The sequence below is a fragment of the Drosophila mojavensis genome, unplaced genomic scaffold (assembly GCF_018153725.1).
Source record: "Drosophila mojavensis isolate 15081-1352.22 unplaced genomic scaffold, ASM1815372v1 contig_74, whole genome shotgun sequence".
Taxonomy (NCBI): domain Eukaryota; kingdom Metazoa; phylum Arthropoda; class Insecta; order Diptera; family Drosophilidae; genus Drosophila; species Drosophila mojavensis.
Genome location: NW_025318899.1, coordinates 14,566,477 through 14,593,962, shown reverse-complemented (window position 1 = coordinate 14,593,962; position 27,486 = coordinate 14,566,477). Strand labels below are relative to the sequence as shown.

General features: G+C 42.5%; 1 protein-coding gene across 3 annotated transcripts; it reads right to left on the bottom strand.

The window, feature by feature from the left end:
• Nucleotides 1-417: 417 nt before the first annotated feature.
• Nucleotides 418-26,906, bottom strand: LOC6582521 (neurotactin). Of its 3 annotated transcripts, none has more exons than XM_015162486.3 (3): nt 26,826-26,906; nt 2,925-3,602; nt 418-2,866 (listed from the first exon to the last, which is right to left on the bottom strand). In XM_015162486.3, the coding sequence occupies exons 2-3, from the start codon at nt 3,538-3,540 to the stop codon at nt 924-926; spliced, it is 2,559 nt and encodes an 852-aa protein (XP_015017972.1). In that variant the 5' UTR covers nt 3,541-3,602; nt 26,826-26,906; the 3' UTR covers nt 418-923. The 3 variants fall into 3 exon arrangements, with proteins under 3 accessions (XP_015017972.1, XP_002008222.1, XP_032586791.1); XM_002008186.4 differs by lacking the exon at nt 26,826-26,906 and adding an exon at nt 10,897-11,327; XM_032730900.2 differs by lacking the exon at nt 26,826-26,906 and adding an exon at nt 3,674-3,784.
• Nucleotides 26,907-27,486: the final 580 nt, after the last annotated feature.

The following is a 27,486-nucleotide window of genomic DNA, read 5'->3' as shown; positions in this document are numbered from 1 at the left end:
CATTTAAAGCTATAGAAAATATAAATTGTGTTTCTGGGCAAGTGCATTTTGGAACGAAATGGATTTTTTATAGTACATATATGTCTATGTATAGTACATACAGTCTCAAATGTTAAACACACGTTTATATATTTTCTTTTTGTATATATGTATATTTTTAATATTTTTTTATGCGTTCTCCTGTTTGTTTGCCTTACGAAATCTACATTGTTTGATTTTTCATTGTTTATTTATTGAGTCTTGTCTTTATGGCGCCCCATTGCTATGTAAAAATTGTATCAAAAAAGATCGTTGGTCAAAGGTTTTGCTTAACGCTCCAGCTATATGTGATATATATGTATATATATATCTAATTATTTTATAGAGTTTGTGAAAGAGTGTGTGTTCCTGTGTTTTGGATAGTTGAAAGACGTGATGTTTTGTCTATACTTTTCAAGTATATGTTCAAATATATTTTGTCGTGTTTTATTTGTGTGTGTTTCGAGTGTGTTGTTAAGATTAAAGAATACATTATCATAGATATATGCATGTATGTATATGTTTATGTTAATGTTAATGTTTATGTTTATGTTAATATTTATGTTTAGTAGAGGCATACTTAGATGCATTTTGCTGCTGTGGAGTTATGCGTTACACTTAAAAAACTTACAACTTAAATAATTGTCGAAACTAAATGTACATTCGTATATAAACACTAGATTCACTTAGGCTAAACTAAACTCATAATGAAATCGGGAAAACTGGAAAAGCTAAAGAGCACTACAAACTCTAAAAAGGGGCGGATACAAAGTGTGTGGGAGAGAGAGAAAGATAAAATTAACTTTTACAGGACAGTTAATAAACCGTCGAACATTGTCATAGATTACTGAGGTTAGGATTGGGTTTGGGTTTGGGATTAGGTATAGGAGGGACCTTTCTGTTGCTTAATCGACACGCGCAAATCGCGGCACAATATCCTTTCCGATCCAATAGTTGCAGTGATCGTGATCCTCCTGTGCCTGCGCATCCTGCTCTACGATGATGACGCGACGACGCGTATCAAACGACTGTACCGTTCCATGGGAGACATAGTAGTAGAACAGCTGCTGCATTGCCGAGACAAAGCGTCGCTGCTCAACGGTATGGGGCTCGTAGCGTCCGAGGATGGCCTGCACATCGGCATCCACGGTGGCCAGCTTATCGCTGCCCTCACCCTGGGTGACCACATAGAAGGGAACAGTGGGCTGGAGGCGGGCGTTCGTCAACAGCGGGCAAACGGTGCGTATGTCTGTGATGATGGCCACTAGAGCGGCGTAGTTGGTGGCATTGTAACGCTTGATGATCTCATCGGTCAAGCCGAGTGCGCCCAGTTGGGAGTTTTGAATATATTCACGCACTTCCTCGGCAGTCCAGTTGGCATGCAATTCACGCAGCTTCAGGGTGTGTGCCTCATGGGCAGTGGAGCCCATCACGAGACGTGGCTGATGCAGCTGATTGGCATTGGTTGGGATCGGCGCCAGTTTCCAGGACTCAGATGGATGCTGATAGAGAATGTCACCATCCAGTACGAGCCATTCGTGACGATTGGCATTGGTCAGCTCTTGGGCTTGGGGAATCGTGGCGGGGAATTGGAACCAGGTGTCCGGCGTGGCAGCCCACAATTTCTCGCTGGATGTTTCACGCAGGCATGCCGCATCCTGACAGTCCAAAGTGGCCATAATCTGCTGGTTCAAACGTTCCGATTCCTGCAGCGGTTTGCCTGGGAAAATGGCCGATGCGGACGAGGCCCAGGCACGTGTGTACAGACCCTCCAGTTTCTTTGAGGTGACCAGAGCCGAGACGAGCGTTGCTCCTGCACGATAGCCCAGCAGAGTCACAGACTGTGGATTGCCGCCGAAATTCCGGATATTCAGCTGGATCCACTTGAGCGCTGCAATGATGTCGGTGAGTGCATAGTTGCCCGAGGTGTGCGGATGCGACTCCTTGGTGAGGGCCTCCAATGCGAGGAAACCAAAGACACCCAAGCGGAAGTTCGGACGCACAAAGATCACATCATGGGAGCGGGAATAGCGCGCTGAGGGGCGCAAAATTCCAGGAGAGGGACCAGCCAACGAATCGGCACCAATGAGCACCACCACAGGCAGCAGATTCTCGTAGCGCACATGCGGCGTAACCACATCCAAATACAGACAATCCTCTTCGCCAATTGTTGTGCCATTGCCCAATCGCTGCGTACAGACAGTGCTCCGATTGTGCACCTGCAGTGTGCCGTTCCAGCAGTCGTCGATCTGCTCAATCAATTGCGCCGGACGCCAGCGCAGCTCATCCAGTGGCGGCTTGGCATATGGAATACCACGGAAGGCGAATGCGCCATCATCCTTGACACCCTCGACCAGGCCGCAGCCGGTGACGGTAGAAATGTAGCGGCCATCGCGCAATGGAGGTGACGTCATCGTCTCATGGGTGAGCACATAGCCAATCACGCCCAGCAGCAGCATGAACAGAAGAATGCCGAACACGATCAGCGCATCATCAACGCTGCATTTATAGCTGCGCAGGCGGCACCACAAGGAGACGGGGCGCTCCCGCTCCTCCTCCTCAGCAGCCAGTTTTTGTTCTGCGGCCAGTTTCTCGTCCTTCAGCTCGCTCTTGAGCTCATCGGCGCCATTGCTCTTGAGTGGCGCACGATCGACAGTGTCCTGATCCTTGAGCGAATCATCGAGTGTCTCCATCGAGGCCAGTCCAGCCTTGCCCAGACCCAGCTCCACATCATCGCCGCTTCGCTTTTTGGGTATCATGTTGGCAATGGGCAGCTTGATGGCATTGAGTAAGCCACGTTTTGGTGGCGGATCTGCATCCTCAGCAGCCGCTGCTTCAGCTGTGGCTTCTATTTGGAATACAGTTCATTAGCAATTGTGGGACAGGTCCAGCCGCTCTCTACTTACCCGACTTGGCATCCGCATCGCCGTTGGTCAGCTGCTTCTTCTGCTGTTCCTTGTCAGCGGCTGGTTTGCGCACAAAGAAATTGCGCAAACGCTGGCCAAGACCAGGTCGTGGCTTTTGCTCGCCATCTTTGCCAGCGGCTGCTGCGGCTGCATCGCCATTGGCCTCCTTCTCCTCCGCCTGCTCCTTGTCCTTCTCGAGCAGCTCACCCTCGGCACCATCGCCCTCCGCCTTGGGCTTGTTCTTCATGAAGAAACCAGGCAGCTTCAGGCCACCGATTGGAATTTTCTTCGGCTTCACTTCGCGCTCCTCTTTGCTGATCTTCTTCTCATCGCCATCGGCCCCAGCACCGTTGGATTTGCTGCCATTCTCTGCGGGTATGTCAATAATTTCCTCGCCAGCTGGTTTCTCAGCCGGATTACCCTCTGCCCCCGGCACCGGCGACTTCTTGCCAGCATTTGGCGATGCCGGCTTCGATGTCTGTGGAGTGGGCGATTTCTCTTTGGCTTCATCCTTCTTGCTGTCCAGCATTTTGTCCGTCTCCTTGGGCTCCTCCAGCGTTTCCTGTTGCCCCTGCGATTCAGTCTGTGGCGTTTCCTTCTCCTCTAGCTCACCCATCGTGCAGTGTTTGCTGTTTATTGGCGTTGCTGTGATTTACTTTAGAGAACTCTATGCGAATTCTGAAAGTAGAGCGAACACAGAAACAGGAGTTAGCTATTGATATTTATTATACTTTTCGCGTGCTGCCAACCTGGACTTAGTTTGCTTTTATGTTTGATTAACTATGTTAAGCTTTGGTCGTAGTTGCTATGCAGCTAAGGATCTAAGATCTATCACGATCGCGTGCTGTTTTGCTTCTAGCTGCCGGACGCAACGGCGCTTCACATTTATACGAGGAAACTGAAAATGCCGAGCAGCTGAGCCAAATTGTCAATGCCGGCTGCGCAAGTCCTTTGTGCGCATCTTCTACCTGGTGCATGCTGGTTGGCCTACCTGGAAAAGCGTCTCAGGTAGACGTGGAAATTCGCTTGCATGTCCTGGCTGCCGCATGTCATTTTCTTTTTTTTCGGGGCGGGAAGACCGCAAATTTATTAAGCAGCCAGCTGCGCACAAACCAAGCCAAACACACAGGCACAGGCAAACTTCCCTCTTCGCTCTTCCCTCCCTTGGCCATGGCTAAGTGCGCTTTAACGGCTTTCACACATTTCCCTAAGAATAACGAAGTCGCCTTCTTTAATTAGCGGAAAACTTCGGACGCAACGTTCGCTCTGCAAGCGCGTCCTTGGCCTCAACAATCATTAAGAGCGACGCCGGCTGCGAAATTTCCAGATATTTCTGCCACAGTAGCACGTACCAGATTTCAGTTTTGGCTAATTGACCACAGTGCAAGCGACAGAAGTCATGAGAAAGTCGTTTAAAAAACTCATAGCGGGTGTTTTTTTTACAACGAATGCAGCTTAGAATTACATTAGGAATACGGGGAGAGTTTTAGACTTAAACTCATTAAAAGGATATTAGCTAGTTATAAAGAAAGTCAAAGTTAATTTCTCTAGGCTCTATTTGCACTCAAGTATATGAATTCATTTCTTAAAAGAACGCTCTTCCTCGCCCTTCCCTACCCTGGACTGTTCAGACTCTTCCTAATCATTTTTGTATTCTCACTAATTCTATCAATACTCTATCAAACATTTTCTTCCTTATCAACTAGTTGCTCTGACACATTTCGAATATGAATATGAATATATAGAGCATTCCATTGTCCCCCCCTCAGCTGCCCTCAGTCTGATAAAGACGCCCGAGCTCTGTCCGTATATAGCTGCTACAAAGTATTGCCACATACTCAATTTCCGACTCAGTTCAGACGAAGCCTCAACAAATCCTTAACATATTGCACTCACACTAAAAACCATACGCACCACGCATTAGTGGAAAATGTAGGGGGAGAAAACGATGCCAAGTCATGAACCCGCCGTTGCATGTAAATCAAACGAAATTCCATTAAAATGTGAACTTAAAGTTCAAATTGTTGCGTGACATAATCTGTGGACATTATCATTATCATTATCACAGTTTGGTCAACTGCATGGAAATTGTGCAGCCTAGTGGAAAGCAAAAGGGAAAACACAACACAGCAAGCAGCGCATAGAACGCAGCACAATGTTGCGTATCGAAAGTGAAAAAGTGTCACTTGTGCCACAAGAAAATCCAATTGAAGCGGATTTCAAAGCATTAGTCCGGGGAGTAGGAGGAGACGGCATAGCAGCAGCGTAGGAGGAGCTGGGGCTGTCTGCGTAGTTGCCAAGCTGTAGAATCGCTAACAGAAGCAGGTCAAAGTAATTACGCCGCACTCGAGTTTACTACTTCCATTGAACCAGACATAGGCGAACTATCTGTATCTGTATCCAAGCGACAGTAGCTGCATCTGTGTCTGAGACAACTGCAGTTTTAATACCATATGTATCTATATATGTATCTGTATCTTCAAGTCAATCTGTGTCTCTGTATCTGCATTCACAGCTGCCTTCATAAGGCATCTGTATCTGCATATTCAATTGTATCTGTATCTTGAACTGCATCTGCATTTATAAAAGATTCTGTATCTGCATCCTGTATTTAAGCCACAAATATCTGTATCCTCAATCGCATCTGTAACAGTATCTCTATCTGTATCAATATATATGTATCCGTGTGTGTCTGTATCTATATGTGGAACTGCATATGTATCTATATCTTTATCTCCATCTGGTCTGCCCTGCATTTTTATTGCAATTGCAAAATGTTGCTGCTAACACTCAGCATCATTGTTAATTGGCTGAGAAATGTGTTGAAAGTCTTTGACCAGCCACAGACATGGGGCCAAAGTTGACGCGCCCATTGTCACGCATTTTCCAGTCGGCTGTCCAGCTATCTGTCCATTATATCCGTATGCCCATATTTGTCTATAAGCGTAAGTGGCATGTGGCATATGTGTCGGAGTCTATAATTTGTCTTGCCTCATAAATTAAATCACAATACGAAAGTTGCGTTTGACATGCGATCCGTTTTCCTGTACTATTTTTTTCTGTTATGTTTTCCATTGTTTTTTTTTTTTTCTCGCTGGTTTACGCACATGAAAATTGCCGTTAAAACATAAAAGTTTTGTGTCGACAAATGCTGCGAACATATTTTATATTTTTTTAGGGATTCGGCACAGTGGACGCAAAATGTAAACCTACAACCAAAACAGTTAAAATAATAACCGAATAATATGTGAATTCAGAGTATAGATAGAAGGATATCTATAAATCTTTGTATAATTTTTGTATATTGTTTAAATGTACAGTGGAACTATTTATGACTTCTTTATATTTTTAAAAATTATTTATAAATTATGCAGTTTTCTATATTTGTGTTATAGTTCGAAATTCTTATCTATTTCTCACCACTGTGCAGCACTAAAAGGCATGCAACATTAAAGCTAAACCACACATAAAACTAATCCCACCCCAAGCAAGGAAAATAAAACAGGAAAAAACAATAAAAACAGGCTAGAACTAACCACGCATTAGCTGAAACCCAAATCAGAAAATAAATTTTTGGGCTATGCTTAACATGTCCAAAAAACACTTTGAAACGCATAAAAATGCAATTGTTGTGCACACCCAGGAGTGTTGATGGTACAGTGAGAACTCGGACAACTGCCAGTGAAATGTTGTTGACTTAACTGCCGACAAAGGCGCAACCTGTACTACCAAAAGGCAGCCAGCCATGAAACGAGGGGCGTGGGCGAGGGAGAGAAGGGACTGGACAGGAAGTGCGAGTAGTGGAAGGCAGTTAGATTGAAAGCAATCCATTTGCTACTGTTATTGTTATGATTAGTGTTGACTAACACACGCAAACACACAGGAAGGTGAGTTGAAGAATTGCTTTTGCCAACTTCTGCCAGTAGATGGCGTGCCTTGGTTGTGGGTGCGGAATGGGAAGGAACTGGAACACCGAGCACACTGAAAAGTTGGTAGATTGAAAGCAATCTATTTGTTTGCATTATGATTAGTGCAGACACACACACACACACGCAAAACATGAATTGAAGAATTGCTGTTGCCTACATCCACCACCAGATGGCGTACCATGTGCGTGTTGACACGCCGTAAACTTAGCGACAGGGCTGTCACACACCACAGGCGGCAGGTAAACAAAGCACACAAGTTGAAGTAGTCGACAGCGAAATACCCTGTAAGCAACGATTGATATTAAGTAGTTTATTACAATTATTGAATATGAAATGGGTTGTATATTGCATATATATTCTTTGCATCAGATGTAAATTTCGTTTGGAATATGCACCAGAGTGTACATCCATGGAGTCAGCACAATCTATATACCCTATTTACATTTGATAGTTATGAAAACCATGTCCATGCAGTTGAAGTGCATTGCGTGGGCGTCTTTATGGCCAATTAAACAGGATGTTAGATTGGAATTGGAAATAACTGCAGGACACACGCGGACTGTCCATTAAAAAACATGATTGTGATCGAATTTCAAGCGCTTTAACCCCAAAACGCAATCCAATTGTGTATAGAGTTTTTTTTTTGATTATATACGAGGCAAATATGTCTAGACAGTAGCAACAACAATAATAACAATTGCGGCAGCAGGAGCAAATGCAATTAACACGCGGCGGCAATTTCCGAGGCGCCGCGCCGTGGGTGAAAAATGTGCAAATGGAGGCAAATTTAGGCGCCACTAACCGAGCTGCAAATTGCAACAGTGCAACAGTGGGAGGAAGAGCTACACCAGCACAATCAGCACCACCGGAACCACCAACACCACCACAAAGCAATCAAGTGGCATATTCAACGAAACCTGCGGCCAATCATTTTTCAATTTGCGATTCACATTTAAGAGAAGAAATTGCTCTAACGAAGTCAATTTGTCATCCGGACACCGACAAGCGGCTCCAGTGAAGGGCCCCCAAACAGGCCAAGCTGTTGGCCAAGTCTCTCATTTTGGCTAACAAGCTACAAATGCCTATGGGCGCTTTTGCCGTGTGTATCTGAAAGATACAATTTATTAAAAATAAAAATAAAAAAAATCAAGCAGCGCCCGCCTCGAAATTAACTTTTAATAGCCACCAGCCGCTGTTAGCTGTTATTGTTGTTCTCGTTCTTAATTTCATGGCCATTAATCAAAACATGCTAAGAAGTAGCAGAAGCAACAGCAGCTCTGCCTGCTGCCACATTGCCTCCTAATGAACTTGCCCCATTTGCGAATTGTTTGTGCATAAAGCTCATTCGATTGCACGTGCCGCAGAGGAAGGATGTGCTGCAGGAGCTCAGCTCGTTCAGCCAGGCATGAAATGCAATAAGCCCAATCACTCGATCTTCCCACCAAACAACCCAACCACAGTGGCACACGTGCACAGGTCATAGTCCCATGGGGCAGAAGAGCTCTTCAGTAACGAATTGGGCTCAAAGCAACCCATTACCAAGGCGACATTTCCCTAGGGTATCAAACCCCAACGCCAACTTTTATGAATTTATAATTGTGCTTATTTGAGACTGTCAAGTTCTTTGGAGAATTGGAAAATTTATCAAGTGCCGATTAGCTTGCTTTGAGTGTGCTAAATAGAGAAGAGTTATTCTTTTCTAATTATAAACATCATTTCATGAATAATTTATACACATCTCAATTGATGAGAAGTATATAAATGTAAATTATTTGTGTCTGTAATTTATTTGAGTTGCTTTATTTATATAAATTATAGAAAATTTATACTCTAATTTTACAAATTTAAAAATAGTTTATTTTTTAGCTATACATTTTCAATATTTAATTTCCTATATTCGTATTCCATTTATGTATTTTAATATACATTTACTCTTGCAATAACAGAAAAGAGAAATTCTAGTGGAATATGTATTTCTATTTATCAAAATATAACACATATATTTTTAAGGTTTTTCTATTTCTTCTATTCTACTATATTTTAATACATAAGCAACATACATTAAATCATTGCCATAGTTGTTTTTTCTTGCACTTTACATCTAGAATTACCCATTTATATTTCTTGTACAAACTAAAGACTCCAATAAATATATTTCGTTTATCTGAGAGGGAAAAACCGGATCAATGTACGATTTTATTGCGCACTTCAAGCAAGCAAGATAGCGTTTCGGATTTCCAAGTACAGCTCAGTTGATCAGCCTCTCTCGCTTGCTCTTTTGTGCTATTTGCTGTGTGTTTCGCTCTCAAGGATACGTTAGTTGGGTTTTTTTATGGACCAGCGATAAGGCATAGATTGAGCCAACGAGATAAGCATAAAAGAAGACGCAGGGCAACAATGCAGGATACTCAAAATGGAAGTTTATGAGCGTTGGCTATGTGTGCGTGTTTGTGAGTCGTGTGTACGTGTGTGTTTTTTGAGTTAGGAGCCCTTGGAAGCAACGTTTATTCTTTATAGCTCGACTTGTTTACTTTGTGTGTCAACAGTTTGGACAGTGAAATTTATGAGCCGTTCCAATGGCTGCCTCATTAGTCAGTGTCAATAGCGAGGAGTCGAGTGGAAAGTGAGATCTGTAGAGATCTGACTGGGCTCGTTGAGGGATTTATTCTACAGGCAATTGAAATTGATATTGAAATTAAAATACAACATTTGACCATGAACCCGTGCTAGAGGGACCGAAGGGGAGTGGGGCACAACTGTTGAGCGTTTTATTTATCTAGCATTGGAAAGTGTTGAAAATGTTGTTTAGTTTTCCCTTTTGCTCTTTCCCCTTTCCCTTGGCCCTCACACCACAGCTCCAACCTCGGCCCCAACTGCCAGCTGAGTGCTATCAAAAAACCTTTTGCCAGTTGGAAACTCTAATTGTTTTTGTTTACATTCGCAGTGAAAGCCGTGCCGCCCTAGCACGCCCCCCACCCACCTACCCTTTATATAACACAAAATTTCAATTGAATTTAAGGCAAACCAACGTAATTTTGTTGTTGCTTTTCATTACGCAGTGAAAATGTGAAAAGCCTCCAGAGTGAAAAACTAATAGCGGCTTTTGTCTTTGAAAGCGGGCAAAACAATCAAATCAACTTGGGCGGAATGGGGGATGTGCTGAGGGGCGGGGGTGGGAACAGTGGAACTGAAACAGTCGCGGCCCAATAAATCTTGAACGCATGAAAATGCAAATGTTGTTTTCCCTAAGCTGTCAGCTTCTTCTTCTCTCTTTTCTTTTGTCAGATTTCACGGAGTTTGCTTTGATTTTGATTTTTTAGCCTATTTTGTTTTTGTTTTTCCAAATGATTCCCGGAAGTCATTTGGGCGCCTTTACGTATTGTTGTTGTTGCTGCTGCTGTTGGAGCACAGCTGCCCGGATGAAGTTTTTGAAGTTTTTTTTGTTTTGTTTTAATTGCCAGCCAGCAGCGATAAATTCGTTATTGAATTATTGTCGACTCGAAGTAGGCTTTAGCTACATCAATTTAAACTTTTGGATATATTTCGTTGGCTTGCATATTAATTAGGTTCCCTATTTTTAGCAGCTAAAGGCAGCAAGAACTTGAAGCTTCTTTTCATGGGCGAGATTTTAGGCGCTGCCAGATTGACATATGGGAAAAGGGGGGAACGCAGTTTATGATATGTTCAAAGGATTTTCGAATGCAGCTGTGATAAATGGCTTGCTAATGGAAAAGGGGTTCCAAATTGTTGTTGTTGTTGTTGTTGTTGTGGTGGAGTGAGCTAATGACACGAGCTATTAGCAGGAATATGGAAAAGCTGCTAACAATATTTATGTATTTCCAAATTGAAATTTCAATTTGAAGATTAACTCTTTCAAAGAGAAATTGAGCTGGAATTTGTATAAAAATATTATACAACACATAAGTAACAATTAACAATGAGCAGAAGATAAACACAATATAATTCGAAAAATACTGAAATCCTATATATGTACGTATAATATTTTTGATAATGATGAAAATATATTCTTGTTTATGTCTTACTTGTTTCGCTTAGGGCAAAATATGTGCAAATGGAAATAATCCGAGTGTGCAGCATACAGCGGGCATGTGTATACAGAATCCTTGATGAGCTATCCTGCAGGACACTTTTAGGTGTGTATAACACGTACAGAGATTTCTGCCTTATTGCAATACAAATTTTGCACACAAGCGATAATCACGTATTTTTTGTTTTTTCTTTCGTATTTTGTTTTTCTTATCCACACGTTTTTTATTAGACACGGCTGTGGCAATAGGAAAAAAAGTTGTTATCCTTTACAAAGCCGGTCGTAGTTTTTCTTTTCTTTTCTTTTTTTTTTGTGTGTTCTTTTGTTGCTGTGAGTGAGCTGGAAAGAAATGCTCGTCGCGTGCGCGTTACAAAAGCAGCAGAACCGAAAGCGTGCGGCGTCTAGCAGAGCGTGGCTCAAACTGGCGGCCGAAGCAACCAGACGCTGTCAACGGGAGCACACAACTTCAGTCAAACTGGAAATGTGTGCGCTCTCTCGCACTCTCGCGCTCTCTCTCTTTGTTGGCGCTCGCTCACTGGAAGGCGAATGCAGAACAAAACATAAACTGCCGGCATAGGGGTTGGTCCATGGCCCATGGCATGAAAGCAGCAGGGCGCTCTGCTGCGCTATCTTTTGCTCTCTCCCTCACTCACTCTTACTTACTCACTCATGCTCATGTTCACTCTCGGCGCCCTGCAGCAGGGATTGTGCATAGCCCGTTGCGAGCAGCAACAACAACATCAACAATTGCGGCACATGGCGACGGCTTCGTTGAGGTTTTCTTCTTCATTTCTCTTTTTTCTGTTTTTTGTTTTATTTTTCGTTTTCTGTGTGTTGTACAGTAAATGCAAAATACATTGTATATGTGCTCTGCGCCTCGCACTATTGCGAACGGGGGGTTGAGAGGCAACCGGTTGGCAGTTCATTGGGATTCCGTTTGAGATTCACCTCTAATGGCACAAGTGTTGAGTGTTGCCTACGTAGATGAGCCTGAGGCCGAGGCTGAGGCTGAGTATGAGGCGCAGTTTGTGTCAGGAAAAACATCTGTCGGGCAAAAATCACGCAATTGATGCGTCACAACAACCGAACCTCGTCCTTCCCTCCAGTCGTACAGCTTTAACCCCTTTGTTATCATTTTTATTATGTATCGAGTCTACCCCTGAGAAAAACTAACTTTCATTTGTAATTTTCCCTGTTTCCTTTTGTTGTTGTTGTTGCTCTTGCCTTTGCTATTTTCCTTGTCAACTGGAAATTGTGATGCGTAGCGAAAGTAATGCTAGAACTGTTTGGGAATTTTAAGTGTGGCTAAAGAAAGAAACCGTTAGCCCACATACATCTGCTAGCTCCTGCCCACATAGGGGCTTCCCCAACAAATTCAATGAAAATGTGAACAGTTCGGTTGCTACTGAATCAATTAATTTGGGAACTGTTTTGGCAGCAGCTGCACCTCTATGTTAGCGGACCCTAAAAAAATAAGTGAAAACTGCCAATGAAATGCGTATTGAGTTACGTATTTCATGACAGCATGACGTATGCCTGTCACGTCGTTTCGGACAGATCCTCAATGGGATCGAGGAAACCCGCCAAATGACGCGACGGGGGCGTTGCCCAAAGCGCAAAGGAAGCGGCGCAGTTTGAGGCAACTGCTGCAGCACATGTGGCATGTTGTTGTTGTCATGTGGGCTGTGTGTGTAATTAACAAGTTCATGTTTAATTTAAATGTGGATCAGCTCGCGTGGGTAACAGGAAGTACGACAAAAATAGTCTCTGCCTGCCTTATAGGTATGCCAAGGCAGACTCTGCTTCCTCCTGCTTTGTCCTTCCCTTTTCGCTGAGCTCGTAATTTAAGACCACAATTTGTCTGTCCCCTTCAATGTAGATGGAGAGAGAGTGAGAGAACCCAAAATCCGCTTTATGTTTAAGCTCAATTATATGGCTTTTTTGTGTGTCTGCGTCCTCGCTACCAGGACGTAAGTGAATCCTGGCTGAGCGCCTTGAAGTAGGCCATAAAAAGAGCGTAGCTACAAATACGTTTGATTCGAGGCATGAAAAAACTTTTTGCACAAGCATTGTTGTAAATTTGCGAAACACCATAAAAAACTTAGAGCGACAACCGTAGTTTTATGTGCTCCACCCAACCCACCAACCAGACAACCAGCCCAACCATTTGGTAACCACAACCACACACAAATAATTTACTGCATTATTTAGTGAGCTACATGGTCGTGGTACACGGAACACGGACATGGACACAGACACGGACACAGACATGGCCATGAGCATGGGCAGGGGCATGGGCATGAATAAGGGACAGCAAGTGGTGTCATAGTTAGCAGTTTGTCTGACTGGAATATGAGACCCCTTTAAGTGTGCCTCAGAGCTAAGGTTAAGCACCGCAAAGAGGAGGGAACGAAAGGATTTACAAATGAGTCATGAATAAAACAATTACTAATCAATAATTTCTAATGACCCCAAGTCTCGCTTTCAGCACATTAGGGTCAATCAGAAGAGGCAGTTGCTTAAGGTTCATTGCCTGGCCAAAGATCGAGTATCTCTCCTATATAGCGAGGCACACAGGCACACAGGCACACATGTAAGTACTTGCTACAAAAGATCAACAAGAGATGCACAACAAAAGAGATGCTGAAAGAGCAGAAAACGAGCCAAAATGATGCTCGTGAATAGCTCTCACTCGACTCTGTCTTTGGATCTTCGGCTGTGGCAAAGAGACAAACAACAGGCGCGACAAAGACCATTAAAAGTTACTTAAAATTTTACAACAATTGATGTTACACACACACACATACACACACAACGGCAGTGTGTGCTCAAGTGAGTGGAAAGAATCAGAGAAAACAGACAATGGGGCATGCAACAACTGCGAGCAGTTACCTACAGACAGAGTCGCCTCGAAAGTGCGAAAGCAACTTGACAACGGTTAATAATTGACAATCCGTTGCTGCAGCTGCAGCTGCAGTACTCTGTACTCTGTTCTCTGGACATGGGACATGCTGATGATGGGGCACTGATGCAGCAGATGCAGCAGCACAGTCGTTGCACTTTTAAAGTGTTGCCCGCACTCGAAAAACACCCACTTGGAGCCCATTTGGTTGCCCCTCCTGCAGCGGGGCAGAGCAGGACAGGGCAGGCAGGGGAGCTTCAATTGAGGCAGCGCCAGATTAACACACGAAATTGATGCAAGCTGCAGTTGCAACTGCGGCAGGGGCACGGCCTGACATTGACATGCAGCAACGTTGCTCCTCCTCTGTCTGTGTATATATCAGTGTGCGTGTATGTGTGTGGGTGGGTGGCAGTAAGCAGATACATTCGCTTTTTCGTTTACTCACTGTCTCTGTTTCAGCATAATATGAAACTTCCTACAATTTGAATGCGTAAATTGTATCTCAAAGATGCGAGCTAAGATGTTGGCTTTAATGCGACATAATTGATGCACAAAGCGCGTCCTATTCAGGTTTCATTATGCATGCGCTCGGCTCAACACTGATTTGATTAACAAGCTGTGTGCGTATGTGTGTGTATCTTTCAGATACAACTAGATGGCTTACTGGATGGGAACCATACACGAGCGATACAGATACACTTACAATTAAAGCTGTAGCTATAGAGATACACAGATAAAGATACATGTGCAGAGATACGGACACATTTATAGATACAGATACATTTATAGATACATATACATTTAAAGATACAGATACATTTATAGATACAGATACATTTAAAGATACAGATACATTTATAGATACAGATACATTTCTAGATACAGATACATTTAAAGATACAGATACATTACAGATAAAGATACATTTAAAGATACAGATTTTTAGATACAGATACATTTATAGATACATTCATATTTAAAGATACAGATACATTTAAAGATACAGGTACATTTATAGATAAAGATACATTTATAGATACAGATACATTTAAAGATAAAGATACATTTATAGATACAGGTACATTCTCAGATACAGATACATTAATAGATACAGATACATTTATAGATGCAGATACAAACATAGATACAGATACGTGTATAGATGCAGATACATTTGAATGTGTATATATAGATAGATGATGTAGATACATTTAAAGATACATATGGAATTAAAGATACATAAGTATCGAAAACAACTTTCGTTTGCATTTTTACATTGGCAGCTGCCAATTTATTGATTTTCTGCTGCTACTGCTGCTGCTGCAGTTAAATCGTCAGTGACTGCAGATACTTTTTGTATCTGCGTATCTAACCCTGTTTGAGTATGCGTCGGCGGCAATTTCATTTTCAATGGAAGCCCTTCAAAGTTTTGTTTGCTTTATTTTCTACATGACATCGGGCCAACGACAACGACAATTATCCGCTTAGCGTGTTCGGGCCAGTGCAGCAATGGGCAAAGTATCTTTAAGATACAATTGAGTCACAAGTTACTGTTATTGGGCGTCCGAGTGGCTGGCCAACTGACTGGCTGCCTGCCTGACATAATTAAGCGCTTTTCGCCCCAACTGACACCAGGCGGAAAACACATTTTCCAATTTAATGGACGTCGGCTAGAAACAATTGCTTTTTCATCAAGATACACACAGATACTGCGCGGCAGCTCTAACGAAGTTTGCCGCTGATGACGATCGTAATGATGGCGATGATGATGATGATGATGATGCAGCGCAAAAGAAAATTAAGAGCCAAGCTGCAGACAGAAGTATCTGACGGATTGTCGTTGAGCCGACAGCTGAGCAAGAGGGACAGCCGTAAAAACGATAAATAATTACGAAAAGCAAAAACCCACACAGACCAAATGCAGCGCGTGCTATTGAACTTTCCATGCACAGCAATGAGCACAAAGATACTTTTGTATCTGACAGTTGCTCGAGCTCATTGTAGATACTTTTGTATCTTTTTGTTTGGCCCGCAGCTGAATTGGACATCTTGCACTTGACAATGTGCCGGAAATTGATTTCTTCTACAGTCCCACAGCAGCGCACAGCACAGTCAGCTGCAAAAATTACAATTGTCTCGCCTCATCAGCAAGCGAGCAAAGATTCGATTGCCCCCTTTGGGTACGAATGGTTCATATTACTGCTAATGCAGTCCGCCACTGCTGAGGCTCGATTGCCGACTCCTTCGCGAACATCGACGCGGGTGGTCGCGTTTAATTAAATTGCCAAATGATGCAACTGCGTGGGTGGCTGAGCCAGAACCAGAACCAGAGCCAGAGTGCCTTTGGCCTTTAGCATACAGCTTCACTGCATGGATTTATTGTGTTTTTCATTAAATATAAATATATATACATATATACATATATGTATCTGTGAGCGGATGTGCAGTATCGCCTTAACTGTTAAATGCGCCGCTGCAATAACTGGCCCAATGATCGCATTCAAATGCTAATAGCATACGTGCAGCTATAGTAGATATCTATCTAGAGAGCAGCTGCCAAACACACAGCTCCCAAGCGATCAAGTGCTGAATGTCATTAGCACGTTGTCGCCTCGAGGTCTGGCCGAAGTTGGAAGTTGGAAGTTTGAAGTTGTTGCCGCTGAAGCGTGCGAGAAAAACTAACAAAATGCTGTTGTTGCTGTTGCTGCTGCCCTGCACTTCGTTAACACTTTTCGAATTGGGGAGGGGGAATACATCCGTAAGTGGACGCTTGATGACCGGAAACGGCACTGGCTACGCAACATGTGCGGACTGCCAAGCAAACACCTGAAGCACAGCTCAAAGGGAGCACTGGAAGATAGAGCGAGAAAGGTATATACATATGTATATATATACTCTATGTATGAGCAGTTCAGCTAATGATGGCATTGGCCCAGGCCCAAACCCAGTCCCTGCCAGTGCCAAGCCAGTTTTTGATTGCCTCTCGGGGCAACTCCCACACAGAGCGGATGGCGTAAATCGAATGTGAAGGCAAGCTTCGAATGCAGCTGCAATAGCTGAAAATTGTTGCAATTCAAGCGCAAAGCTGTCCAAAGTTAACAAGCAAATTGAAGCAGTTGCAACTGGAACGATGCAACATGCAGCAAATGGGCCAGCAACATGCAATTTCCAAATCGCAGATGCAGCGACAGCAACAATAACAATAACAACATCAGTGTTTAAAAATAGCTGCATGTCACCAACAACAACAGCAACAACAACTGCATCGATGTGGCAATGAAGCAGAAAGCGCACTGAAACTGCGCCAAAAGACAAAAATACAAACAAAACAAAACCAATGTGCTGCAATCGATGTCCGACTAGGAGATACCTTGTAAGAACTTACAAGAACAGTTACAATCATTCTATGTTTCTTAAGCATATTCATCTCTAGTTATACATGCGTGCGAATCACTTTCCCAATTACACACAGTTTACCGAAACCAATATACCTCGAGTTCTCATTTTTATTAAATATTAATGGGTATTAAAAAAAAAGAATCGCATGATGCTCTTAAAATGTGCATCACACGAGGGAGGAGCACTAAAATCATCTTTGGTTAGCAGGCGAACGAGAGTGCCCTACAAAAGATATCTTATAAATAAAACGGAAATTTATAATAATACAATTAATCGAACAAATAGAATATAATGAAATTAGGAAAAACAACACAAAATAATATAAAACTATTCAATATTTTAAATTTTTTATTTAAAAGATAAAAATTATTAAAGAATTAATAAATAATTGGTTAAAAAGATAATAATATGAATATTAATTAAATAATAATAAAATTAAAATAATAATATAAATACAGAATTATATTTTATTTTTAACACTTCAAAAATATATAGAAAATTGCAACTCAAAGAGAGAAATTAGTTGCCTATAAATATAAAATTTTTATAATTTTACATTTTGATAAATGATTGAAATTTTCCTTCTTCTCAATTTATTGCTAAAGAATATTAATAACAAGCTCGCAAAATAATAAGAGGAATATGAGATCTACAAATAATGAATATGCTTTGCTTTATCAAATATAGTCCCACAAAAATTGAAAGTTTCCCAAGACAAAATTGTCTCCAACTGTTATAGTAAGTCGTCGCAGCCCAGTTTAGGTACCGCTCAAGGTGCTCGCTTGGGCCGATCGTGACGTTGCGATGACTTTGATAATGCGCCCACCAATTGGCCCAACGGATCGCGAATGGCAGCATATTTTGCGCTGTCAAGCTGACTCAGGCGAGTGACGATTAGAAAGGATGACAAAACAGTAAGTGCAAGAGTGGGATAGATAGAAGGGACAGTATGTAGGGCAGGGCGGAACGAGGCAGCAGTGAAACGCATTGAGACAAGGAACAGGGAACAAGGCATGTGCGTGATGCGCATGAGCGGCGCGTCATTGCGCCTTAAATGGGAGCAGAAACAGCAGCTCTTGACGTGCGCCCCATTCGCAGCAGCAGGAGGCGTGAGGCAGGGGGATCCGGAGGGGAGCTGAGCTGCGGCGGATGCAGTACATTGCAATTTTTAGACATTTTTCATTGTTTTGTGGTATTTTTTTTTTTTTTCAGTTGTTGTTGCTCTGCGAATGCGCAGCGATGCGTTTATTAAGAGAGGCATAAAAAACGAATAGAGGGAGAGAGTAACTCAGAGAGAGCGAGACAGCCAGCGATTGCTGTTGGGGGTGCTCTATGGGAACGGACAACGGGCAACGGGCAACGGGCAACGGGCGCAGGGCCAAGTCAGAGCCAACTGCAATACATTTTCGTTTCTCAGCTAAAATTGTCATTTCCTTTTTTGGCCCAGGCGCATTTTAATCGCGCACTGAAAATCAAAGGCGAAAACTGAGCAACAACAAAAGCAATAAGTGCAGCAGCAGCAACAGCCGCCGCTTTTTGGGGACGCAGTTGCAGTTGCAGTTGCAGTTACAGTTGCAATGTCGGGGACTATAACTCTTTGGGGTCTCCCCCCATTTGACATTGCCTTTTGTGAATTATTGAAATTGCGCTGCGATTCCTGCGATTGATCTCTGCCAGCCCAGGAGTAGCGCAGCCTGGCTCCAAGTCTGCGTCCCAGTCCCAGTCTGAGTGACGCTGCAAGCAATCAATCAATCAACTGCAATAGCCAAGATAACACAGTACGTGCACTCATCGCAGTTGTCTCTGTCGGCTACCGTTTAAAAGGAGCAGAAGGCAGCAGCTCGAAGCAGAGCTCGACTTGATGTCGGGTCACGCGACTTATGAGTGGCTCTGTCTCTATTTCTGGTCACGAACCTGGAACATAATGTTTTTATACGAAATACAAAAAGAGAAAAATGTTCAATTGTTTGCTAAGCGACTTTTGTCAGGCAATGCAATTCCGAAGAAATGTCGATGCTGCTGAGTTATATATGTGAACCGACCCACAGCAAGAAAAATTGGTAATTGCGCATATTTGAATATTATATTTAAGAAGCAAAAGCTGAATGATTATTTATTATTATTATTTTTAATATAGTTCAGATCTCTTACAATACCCATCGGTTTGTGAAAGACAACAATTTTGTGTTGACTAAAAATAACATTGATTTTTTGTTGATCTCATTCTCCCTTCTCTTGTCAAAGGAATTCCATGAAATTGAAATGAAAACAAAACGCGTGAGGATGTGAAATCAGCAAACAGCAAATTAGAGGGGGAAACCCAACACGAAAGAGTTGCCCATTTAATTGGCACGCCGGAAAGAAAAGAAATGACGAGAGGAGCGCAGAAGAACAGAGGAGCAGAGTAGAGAGCGAAAAAGCTACATAAATCTGGGAAATGGAATGGGAATGAACTGAGACCGGGACAGCGGCAGGTTATGGATATGACAGACAACGTAACGAACGTAACGTCATTTAATTCACCGCAGCGGAATGTCAAGTGCCAAGTGCCAAGTGCTGGGAAATGGTAAAAGCAACAACAACAACATCTACAGAGGAGAGACAGGCAATATCACAATAAAATGGCCAATTATGACAAATTTTCAAATGAATGTTAATGTGCAGAGAGTGGAGAGGGGGAATGACAGAGAGAGAGAGAGTGAATTATGTGCCACTCAACGTCATCATTAGCACCCGAAAAATGTCAGCAAGCATGTCAAGCTGAACCACTTCAGCTATGCTCCAGCTGCTGCTGCTGCAGCTCCTCCTCCTGCTTCTCCTCCTAATGCCTGTATTTTGTCACACGCTCCAGCTGCTGCTGCCGCTGCTGCTGCTCCCCCTCTGCCCACGCCTGCACAGGTTCCACTTGATGTGGCCAGTTTTAATGATGCTTAATTGCCAGAGCGGGAGTTGCGCTAACCCTCCGAGAAACCAGGAAAAATCCAATCTCAGCCAAAGCATTTAGCCCACATTGAAGTAAATTTCAAGTTCAGATTGTGGGTCAGCTGGAAGTCAATTTGCCTCGATTCTGCCATTATCAGCAATTACCCAGCCAACAGTTTTCACGACTTTTTCGTGTAGCCAAACTGAAGTACTCTCGGCCCCTCTCTCTCGCTCACTATATAGCTCTCTCTCTCTCGCTCTCTCTTTTCTTCTACAAGTGCAACAAATTTATTTGCCCGTACCAAAACGAACATTAACAATTTTTCTAGCTACTAATCTTTGCATCTATTCCTGGCTCCGACTCTGACTCTGGCATTGGCTTTGGCTTTGGCTTTGGCTAATGCCTCGGCTGCCAGTTGGCGGTGCGGCTCATAATTCACCCACCAATAACCGACGGTCATGTTCCAGGGGCGAAATCTGATCGGGCCGGACTTTCCATTAGGATAAATTGCTAGCAAAATTGCGAATGCTAAAAGTGTGCAATGTATAAAAATGTCAAAGATCGGATCGCAGTGGGGAATGGTGCGACTCTCTTCTGCTCGCTCGAGATTAATGATCGTGCGCTGCCCCGGGGAGAGGATTATTGCGCTACAGTTAGGTAGCCCACTCTAATGACGTCATTATGAGCTAGCACAGCACGTGCTCCACTCTAGTGGCAAGTCGCTGGCGGCTGGCGGCTGGCGGCTAGTGGGAAGTGGCAAGTGGCAAGTGGCAAGTAGCGTGTGGCAAATGGTGGCAAATAAAAATTCAAATTCAAATTTAAATTCAAATTCAGGCCCAGCTGCGGCTGAGCGGGTGTCAGATTTCATGAATATGCAAATTAGAGTCAGACCAAAGAAAACCCATAATGATATATGGGCAGGAGTCACAGCGAGGGAAGCGGGAAGCGGAAAGCGGGAGCCGAGTATAGAGAGAGACAACGCTTGAATTTGTAAATAAATTTATTGCGTATGCAGATTTTACTTTTATACTCTTTATATGTACCCTGTAAAAAATTGCAACTGACTCGTTAGCTTGTCAAGGATTTAGATTTTATAAACTCCAAATGTTTAAAGTTAAACCAAGAGAAAGCATCAAGAAGAAACTCATTTGTGAATCGGAAGCTCTTACAGAAATCCTATCAGATTTTGCATGTACAGGGTATTTATTAGTTAGGGTATTTATTAGTTGAGTAAGCGCACTCAAGGGCTTCTTTTGATTTCTGAGCTGTTTATTATAAGATGCGTTGAGGCAAAAGAAAAGCTGAGCTGCGCACATTTTTCAAATGGGACTTGGCAAAATATAAATTATGATTTATTATGATTGCATAAATTATGTCTATGTGTTTTCCTGCTCTTAAGGTTGGCATAAACACAACTTTTATGATCGATAGCAAAAATAAGATTAGTAAATGTTATATAAAGTGATTGAAGCCTAATATTCAAAAGGTTTTTTCAACTTTTAGTTTATATCTAAAATAAATTACAAGAAAGGTTCAAGTTGAACTCTGATTGACATTGAATGGAGCCTGCGCAACTTCTGATTATATAGAAAAACAGGATTAAAGCATTTGACATGCCTGCACAGTTGTTCACTCCGGAATATAATACTCTTATGGCAGTTGGTGGATAATTTCGTTGCGCTTGGCTTTTAATTGCAATCATGGTCTTGGCCATGGTCAGATGCCTGTGGAGTTGGCATCTGGTATTTTGGTATTTCAATTATAACATTCGCTGCGATATACCTAATTGATTGACTCTGTACCAATGCTGATGCTGTTGCTGGCAGAGGTGCTGATAATATTTGTACCACGTCCCAACCAGGCCCAAACCAGCTATTTAATTGCATTTTCCACAACAACAACAACAACAATTGCAGCAGCAACAAGAACAAGAACAAGAACTGCAACAGCAATAACAATGGAGCAACTTCAATGTTGCAGGCCGTGCACGTTTTCCAGTCTGGTCATTACATAAACCATAAGCAGCATCAACAGCAGCAGCAGGAGTAGTGGGTAAGTGTGTGAGAGAGCGAGAGAGATAGAGATGGGGCAGCTGCTCCACTGCGCCTTAATCCAATCTCTTGCGCTCTGTTCTATTCGCTGTGTTCCATTTTCACAGTTTGCTTTTCTAAATTATCTGCGGGCAACGGTAAATGCGCTTCCAGCCAGAGAGCACTTCGGCAATATCTTCTTTTGCCTGTGGCAATTCCCTCGTCCAAACAAGTGCAACGTGGCACATTTTCTGAACTCTCACGATTTTCACCCCAAAGGCGGAGGCGGGGGCGGGACTGGGGGTTAAAACCCGCTAGGTAACTTTTTAATGTGAAGGATTATCCACAACCACAACAACATCACCAACAACAACAATAACAACATCGCCACAAACAACAACAACTACAAGAAGAACTGCATCCATCAACTGGAGCGCCCTTACTTTGCTTTCGTAGTTGTCAACAAAACTTTCAACTAGGAAGCAAAGCGCAAATGGCAAAACGAACCATTAAATGCATCAAACTATACCGAAGACAGAAATACACTTGCTGCCAAAGGATTGTGAAAGTAGATTACGAGCTGTGTGCAAAAGGGATTAAATTATTTGTTGAGTAAATTGTAAAAAAAAGTTAGGAGATAAATATAATGCAGAGGATAAATGCATATATATATAGGGAGCTATGTATATAAAACTGAATAGGATGGAGAATAAGTAGATGATTGTGAACAGAGAGTAAAGGAGAACTTCGTTTGCATTTAACTAGATATATATATTGTAATATATATATATATGTATATGTCTATTCTATTAGCATTTTCTTCTATGCCTTGCCTCATAACTAAATCATATTACCCACAGCTGGTGCACGAAAAAAAAAAGGTAAAACGTAGCGAGACTCTCAACAGGCAGCGCCAGTTGAATGAACTCGGCAAGAGCTGATGCTGATGCTGAAGTTTCCAGCTGCTGCCTTGCGGTGCCAGTGTTGAAAAGTGGTTCACTATAATTTTTTTTGTGTTTTATTTTTGTTGCAGGCCTGGCCCACAGGTAATGATGATGTTGTTGTTGTTGCCAGCTCCCTGTGAAAGGAAGCGCAGACGCGCAAAACGGGGCCACAGCGACACAGGGCCAGACACAGAGACAGGAAACGAGGCACAATAGACAACATGGTGCATGCAACAAGAGGCAGCAGGCAGCAAGCAGCTAGCAGCAGGCACTATGCTGTGCCTTAATCCACAATCAATAGAAGAAACAACGCTCAACAGAGCGCAAATAATATAGCAAGAAAGCTGCAGATTTGCGATCGAAATTGATAGAGACGTGGTGTTCAGGCTGCAGCTAAAGCCACTTGGGGGCAGCAGCAGCCGCCACATGAAGCAAACCAACACATGCCGCCCGAGTAGCAGCAGTAGCAGCAGTAGCCGACTGGCCGACTAGCTGACTAGCAAAGTCAGCCGTCAATATTCAGCATAGGAGCGCCCATTTGTAACTCAATGGCGTGTAAAATAGCTGCAGGCCAGCCAACAGCAACCAGCCACCGGACGAACTGGGCTGAACGGACATATAAACATTGTGTAGCAGCAGAAGCAGCAACAGCAACAGCAGCAGAGGCAGCAGAGGCAGCAACAGCAACAGCAGCAGCAGTTCGCAGTTTACGCTCTATAGAGCTGAGCAATTGAATGTGATTTGCATGATGTATTGAAAGATCACTGAACAGCGGCTGTGTCAGTGTTGAGCAGTGCTCAAAGCTAACAATATTCGTGATTATATTAGCGAGTCAATATGAAAGGCTAAAAATTATGAAATTACAAGAGGAATTGAGAAATGTTTATAACAGCAAATCACAGTGTAATAAGGTCTTTAATTTTTAATATAATCTCAATTAGATTCTTTTTAAGTGTTGATTAATATATGTTTACTTCTCTATCTAATAACTCTCTAGTAGGCATTCATCTCTAATCTAATCTATTATTACAGATTATTAAAGCACAGTTTAAAGTGTTGTAAAATACATGCTTCACTATTTAAGTGATGATAATTCCTTAACACTGTGACTCAATCGCACATCTCTCATAGCTGATCTCAAGTGTGATCGAGTGGAGACTGTTGCAGTAGCAGCTGCTGTTCGATCTACAGATCTACTTCAACTGCTCCTGCTGCTGCTGCTTTTGCTGTTGATGATGACGATAATTATGATAATGATGATGATTATAATGTACTTTGCTGTTTCAGTGTGCTAAAATTTAATAAGTGCAAAAATAATCGCTTGCTCTATGCAAGCTTCAAATGAATGTGATTTTGCCTATTGTTGTTGCCGCTGCTGCTGTTGTTGTTGTTGTTGTAGCTGCATTCGCTGTACAGAGTTCAACGAACTGTTAATTTCAGCTGTTGTATGCAGCGTGTGTGAGTATAATTCAAAGCAAAATTATAATGTTGCAAATTGGAGTCACAAATAAAAGAAAACAAGTATGAAAGTCGCACTCAGGTAGCACTGACTGCATAATACTCGCTCATGAGAAAACTGCTTAATAAGTATATTACAATATCTCAATCTTTGCATAATGAGCGAAATAGATGAGGTCAAGTTTATATTGTAATAGCAAGCCTAGCTAGATAGCCATCTGTAAGCGGGGCATTTCATGCAGCCGATCTACCTACTTTCACAAACGTGAGCGAGTATAAAAAGAAAACCAGTTGATGTTAAAGCTAACATTCATTGCCCCCCTTCGTGGCTCTGCTGCCTGTCTCTGCTAGAAGCGCGTTAAATAATTTTTTATGACACGAAGTGTTCTTGTCGTGGTTGTTGTCGCCGCATTTGTTGCTCTCTCTCTGATATAATTAAATAATATTAAGTTGAGTTGACAAAGCGACACGCGAGCTGCGCTGGTCAATTCATGCAACAGGAAAAGAGGCCGACTATAGTTGAGACATCATATACATATATAAATGTTACAAATAGTAACCGACTTTATGACTGTGCAGCAAATTAAGTTCCATGTGCACTTGACATCGCAGCCCAAGTGGACTGGGTTAGCATAATTTGTTTGGCTTTTGCGTGCAGCTCGCAAAGAGTTCAAAACCAATTTAGATGATGACTTTAAAAATTCCGTTATCCCTATCATCATAGAAGGCATATCAGCAGTGCATTCATTTAGGCTCCCTTTCCAGTTGTATAATGAAAGCAATACAATTGAAATATCATCGAAAACAAATTGTCTGCACATTAGAAACGCATAAAACTTCATTAAGTTTTACTCTTCAAAAACAATTAACTTGTAATGCAACGGAGATGGAGTGCAGAGATATGAAAAGACGTACAGCCCAGCCATATCAACTGGAGAGAGCGAGCTGGAGACCTAGAGAACCGTAGAGCTGGAGAGCTCGTTGCGCCGCTTGAGTGCATCCACTTCCAACTGCAATGAATTGCAATGATAGAGTCAGTCGGCATAAAAAAAAACAGTAAACAACAAACAAAGTAGAAACGAATACAACGAAAAACAAAAACACAATAAAATATTGTACAACAATGAGTCGGACGGACAGCGTGTCTGTCTGTCCATTTTCCAGGTCTGTTGAAAGTTAACCCAACGCTGACTCTGACTCCGACTCCAGCTCCAGCTCCAACTTTAGCTCTTGCTCCAGTGGGGGGTTACCAAAGTGCGCATGAAATTTGATTCTCGGAAGAGTTCATTTGCTGTTGCTGCTTTACTAGGAAAGTTGCCAGGTAATGAAATTTACTGCCAGCTATGCTGTAGCTAACTTCATTAAATTACAAACAAACTCTACATAGTTGTTGCACATAACCGACGGCCAGGGTTGCCAAGGGTTACACCAAAAAGATCTAACAGCGCGACTAGCGACCGCCCACCAAGCCCAGCTGTAACAGCACTTTGGGGAGTTGTGACTTATGCAAGCAACAAACAGCAAACAGCAAAGAGCAAAAAAAAAAAATGCAGCCCATTAGACTGCAATAACATTCAGAACACTCTATAATGGCCGAGTGCCCAATAAAAAGGGGCGGCCCGAATTGTAAATTTGATTTTGACAAACATTTTTCACTGTCAAGTTTTCTTTTTTGTTTGTTGTTTTTGATGCTTCTGCGACATCGCATTGAGCTGTTATTGCCCTTGTCAACGGCATTGTCATTGCATCCCCGTGGGAGCAGCGGGCGCCCAAATTGCCAAACCCAGATCAGCTCTGCACATGTTGTTGGCCAAGCATTGTGGCCTTTCTTTACATTGAATCGAATACAAAGCGCAAAATGCTTGCCTTTTGTTTTTGTTGTTGCTCTGAGGATAATAATGCATTTGCTTTTACTGCTGCCCATGGAAGCGTGAAGTAAGACAGAAGCCCTTCCAACTGGGGTGTGCACAATTGTTTGTGTTATCCCCTCACCCGCCATCCCCCAGCACAGACTGCTGTTCTTGTTTTAGCACAGAAGCTATGTAGTGGGAGTAAGTAGATATATTGGCAACGAGAGTTTGCCTTTTGTTTGCCAATTCAATTGATGCAGCAGCCTTCACTTTTGCCTTGCATGTAATTGTAAATGATTTGATTTGCTGATTTAAATAAAAGAATAAATGACAACGTTTTGACGCAATAGCTGAATTTAGCAAAGCATCGATACTTATGCTATTATCGATAATGTCAATTGGCTGTTTGTTGACTTACCAACACTGCTCAAAACTGATCTTGCTTTGCTATGATATCCTCTTTTCTTTCGCACACCAATACACTCACACTTGTGAACACATTCACATTGCTATTTAGTATTATCGAATAATAATTTTTGATTTAAGCAGCAATGCTTAAAACAATAGCACGATACGTTTTTTATGTGTATGTTATTTTAATTTCAGCAATTTCAATGCAACACAATTGAATAGCGCACTTGCCTCGCGACGCGAAACAAAAAACTGAACTTGCAGCGATGCCAACCACAAAACGAATAAAACGGAACAGAGCGCAAAACAACAGGCGCAAAAAAACGACAGGCACATCGAACGAGCGAGCGAGAGAGCAGAGTGAGCTCGTACTCAAACACTTTGCTTATGTGTGTGAGTGTGTCTGTGTTTCACATGCAAATCGGCTTTCATTTCATCCTCTTTTTGATCGAGCCAGTGTTGCATTGCTGCCGAATAGTACAATTTGCTGTTTTAAACAATTTAATAGGAATTGTGAAAAGTTCTGGTAAATGGTATAAAAAAGAACCGGACCCTGGCCGCTTTTCAACCCTTTTTTCGCTGAATATTTCGCTGACCATGCAAACAGGGGAAACATTTGCATTTGCATTCGCATGCTGAAAGGATTAGAAACCGGTTTGTTGCTGCCC